The 4,098-nt window shown below is 45.6% G+C and overlaps 1 protein-coding gene across 1 annotated transcript; it reads left to right on the top strand.

Moving 5' to 3' along the window:
* Positions 1-2,347: 2,347 nt before the first annotated feature.
* Positions 2,348-3,274, top strand: LOC139248224 (probable G-protein coupled receptor 139; the record flags this gene model as incomplete). The annotated part of the gene is made up of 1 exon (XM_070871969.1): positions 2,348-3,274. A coding segment is annotated over one exon (927 nt), but the record flags the coding sequence as incomplete, so codon positions are not given.
* Between the last annotated feature and the right edge of the window lie 824 nt (positions 3,275-4,098).

Here is a 4,098-nt window from a genome sequence, read left to right as displayed (position 1 = left end):
CTGACACAGTGAAGGCAGTGTTGGACTTTGCCATCAAGGTCTGCCTTTGTTGACAGTAGGCTCCCGAGGTATGGAAAATGATTCACATTGTACAGTGTATAGCCCAGTAAACCAAAGCTTCCCTGAAACTCTCAGCGGATGACGAGTTTCCCTGCACCTATCACCGCTGATACATTCTGAGTGCCCCATTTACAATTTAATTCACTCGCCATTCACACTGGAAGTCCTTTCGCCCTCACGTGCTTTGGGCTGGGAATAAAACCCTTGCATGTTGCTGAACCTGATCCTGACCCGAGTGCACTGCCCCTGCTGAAAGTACAAGTGCTGGACCTCTGATCTGAACAATGTTCTCTCCCCACACTCCACTGGTGCCGGTATGGGAATTCGGATGGTCCCGAGCTGTGCTGCCTTTTCTTGTGATACAGGGAACCTTCGTTGTTCCAATTCTTCTCCGGTCCCCTCCTTCACATATTGTTCAGGTACATTGATGACTGTGTTCAAGAAATTTACTTTTCTATCCATGAACTGGAAAATGTCCTAACTCGCATGAAGTCATGATCACCCATCACCTCAGACCTGTGCTTTCTCACCTATATTGGCTACTGGTTAAAGAACGCCACGCTTTTTGAAAATTCTCATCCTTGTTTACAAATCTCTCCATGGCCTTGCTCCTCCCTACGTCTGTAATATTATACTGCCTCATAACCCCTCAAGATATCTCCGCTCTTCAAATGTTGCCCTCTCGAACAATCCTCATTATACTGCTCACCCATCGGTGGCCTTACCTTCAGCTGCTGGGGCCCTAAACTCTGGAAGTCCCTCCCTTACCCTCTCCGCTTCCCTAACTAACTTTCCATTTTAAATATATCCTGAAAATCAACCTGTTTTACCAAGCTTTTGGTCACATGCCTTAATTTCTTCTTTTTTATCTCGGTGTCATATGTATCTGTGTTGTCCTATTAACACTGTTCTGAAGCATCTTGGGAGGTATAACTACATTAAAGGCGTGATATAAATAAAAGTTATTGTTATTATTATGCATAATATTAGTTATTATTAATGTTATTAATAATAATAATAATTATAATTATAATTATGTAGTCAACCTTGCTTCTAATTTACGCCCCTCTCTGTCCTTCACATGCTCCGTCTGACATTACCCTTCCCTTCCTCTACATCTCGAAGTCCATTTCCGAGGACAGTCTCTCCACAAATATCTACCATAATCCGTCCGACTCCTCCAGCTACTTTGATTATATGACCTCTCAACCAGCTTGCTGGAAGGACTCTAATACATTCTCCGAGTGTCGGTGCCTGCGTTGTATCTGTTCCGATGATGCCAGCTCCCACACCAGTGCTTACAACATGTCTTCCTTTTTCTGAGCTTAGGATACCCGCCCTTTGTGGTCCTGTAACATCGGGTGGAGTGAGTAGTAGAGGAGGGACGAGGCAGAGTCATGGAGACAGTGACAAGTTGAGTCAATAACTCGGGCTGATGGGCTACAGTAGTGGGGTGGTTCCCCAGTCCCCGACCCCCTCTGGTTGATTATCTTCCTGCAGTGACCATGCCCTGTTCCGAGAAGATTCACCAGGATGGTTCCTGAGATGAAGGTCTTGTCTTATGAGGAAATGTTGCGCAGGCTGGGCCTATAATGGTTGAAGTTTAGAGGAATCAGCCGTGATCTTATTGAAAGGTATAAGATTCTGAGGGGGCTCGACAGGGTAGATGCAGAGAGGGTGTTGCCCCTTGTGGGGGAATCTAGAACTAGGGGCATAGTTTCAGACTGTTCTCGATGTTGGGGAAGTCCAGAACCAGGGGACAAAATCGAAGGATAAGGGGTAAGCCACTTAGGACCAAGATGAGGAGAAACTTCTTCACTCAGAGAATTGTTAACCTGTGGAATTACCTGCCGCAGAGAGTTGTTGATTTCAGTTAATTGGATATATTTAAGAGGGAGTTAGATATGGCCCTTATTGCTAAAGTTATCAATGAGTATGGGGAGAAAGCAGGAAAGGGGTACTGAGGGAATGATCAGCCATGATCTTATTGAATGGTGTTGCAGGCTCGAAGGGCCGGATGTCCTACTCCTGCATCTATATTCTATGTTTCTATGTTACTGTTAATATTGCCCCCCGCCCGCTGGGCTGGCTCGGCTTCCCTCCCACTGCCCCGTCTCTGCTAAACTGGGAAGCAGCGGGTTGGAGGTTGGTTGCGTTGGGATGATGTACTTCACATGTTAACCCCTGAGCCGATGTGCACCCGACTGTTTTTATGCTAAATGACAGGCCTTACTGTCTGGGCTCAGTCACCGACAATGTGTGACCAACAATTGACTGTCACCTTTCCCTTCTGTTTATTACAGTGAATTTAGTGGCGATTGTGGTCCTGTCCCGGGGAAAGTGCGGGCTGTCCACCTGCACCACTCGCTACCTCGTGGCCATGGCAGCGGCGGATCTACTGGTGGTCATCACTGAGGTCATACTGTGGCGGATCAGTTGGTATTATTTCCGGGGATCTTTCCTGAATATCACCCCTGTGTGTCGTGTTATATATCTCCTGTCCCGTGTAACCACAGACTGTTCTGTCTGGTTCACCGTCACTTTCACCTTTGACCGATTTGTGGCCATTTGTTGGCAGAAGCTGAAAACCAAATATTGCACCGGGAGAACTGCGGCTGTGGTTCTGGCAACAAGCTGCATTCTGCTCTCTTCTAAAAACATTCCCTTCTACTTTGCATTAGAACCTGTATATATAATCGAAAATGTTCCGTGGGACTGCGTCACAATTCCAGCCGCTTTTACTGAGCCCGGATGGGTGGTATTTGATTGGTTGGATACGGTTTTAACCCCACTGCTACCATTCGCTGTAATTTTGTTGCTCAATGCTCTGACAGTCAGACACATTTTAGTGGCCAGTCGAGTCCGGAAGAGACTGAGGGGTGAGAGCAAGGGGCAGAATGGCACTGACCCAGAGATGGAGACCAGGAGGAAGTCTGTGATTTTACTCTTCACCTTATCCGGCAGCTTTATACTGCTGTGGCTGGTGTATGTTATAGATTTCTTATATTATAGCATTGCAGGAATAAATCCCACTCAGTACAATGATTCTTTATCTACCTTTGAACAAGTCGGACATATGCTGCAGAATTTAAGTTGCTGCACAAACACATTTATTTATGGGGTGACCCAGTCCAAGTTCAGAGAGCAGTTGAAGAGTGCGGTGAAATATCCGCTTACCTCAATTATACAATTAATTAATAAACAGAACAACTGAGCACAGCCCAGAGGCGAGTCCAAGTGTTTCCAGTCCAGGTATATAATATTTAGCCCCAGACTTCCATCCACTGAATTACACCAGGAATGGCTGCTGATTTGATATTACACCCAGCGACCTGTTCAGGACACGGCACATTTTCTGATTGCCATTTCCCACCTTATCTTTCTGGGCAGCACAACGAGCTTGTTGCATTCTGTCCGAGTTCTTCTGTAAAGGGTCACTACAGCTATTTAGTGAGGGAATTCATTGCAGCTTCCAGAGTGAGAGGCTCGACAATAGGTATGTCGGCAGAGGGTAGCTGTAGTTCAGAGGATACATTACAGAATATACAGCACAGAAAAATACACTTCGGGCCGACTGGTCTGTGCTGGTGTTTATGTTCCAGACATAATCCTCCCATTGCAAATACTTCGTCTCAGCCTCTCAGCATATCTTTTATTTCATTTCCTCTCATTTACTCGACTAGTTTCCCTTGGGCAGCATCTGAGCCATGTATCTCAACCACTTCCTGTCGTAGGGAATTCCACATTCTAGCCACTCTCCGAGAAAATAAATTGTTCTTTATTTCCCTATTGGTGTTATTAGTGATTATCTGGCATTTATGGCTCCAAAGATTTGGATGCTTCCACGAGTATAAACTTTTCTCTCCCAATCGAACCAGTCCAAAACAATTATAATTTTCAAGACTTCGATCAGGACTCCTCTATGTTCTCTGTCTTCTACAGGAACCAAGCACAACCTGTTCAATCGTTCCTGATAACTGTTATCTTTCAGTTCTGATGCCGTCCAACCAAATATTTGTGCGACCTTACTGGTGGCCC

This window comes from Pristiophorus japonicus, unplaced genomic scaffold (assembly GCF_044704955.1).
Source record: "Pristiophorus japonicus isolate sPriJap1 unplaced genomic scaffold, sPriJap1.hap1 HAP1_SCAFFOLD_29, whole genome shotgun sequence".
Classification (NCBI taxonomy): domain Eukaryota; kingdom Metazoa; phylum Chordata; class Chondrichthyes; family Pristiophoridae; genus Pristiophorus; species Pristiophorus japonicus.
The sequence above is the reverse complement of the archived record's forward strand: the minus strand, read 5'-3'. Positions and strand labels throughout refer to the sequence as shown.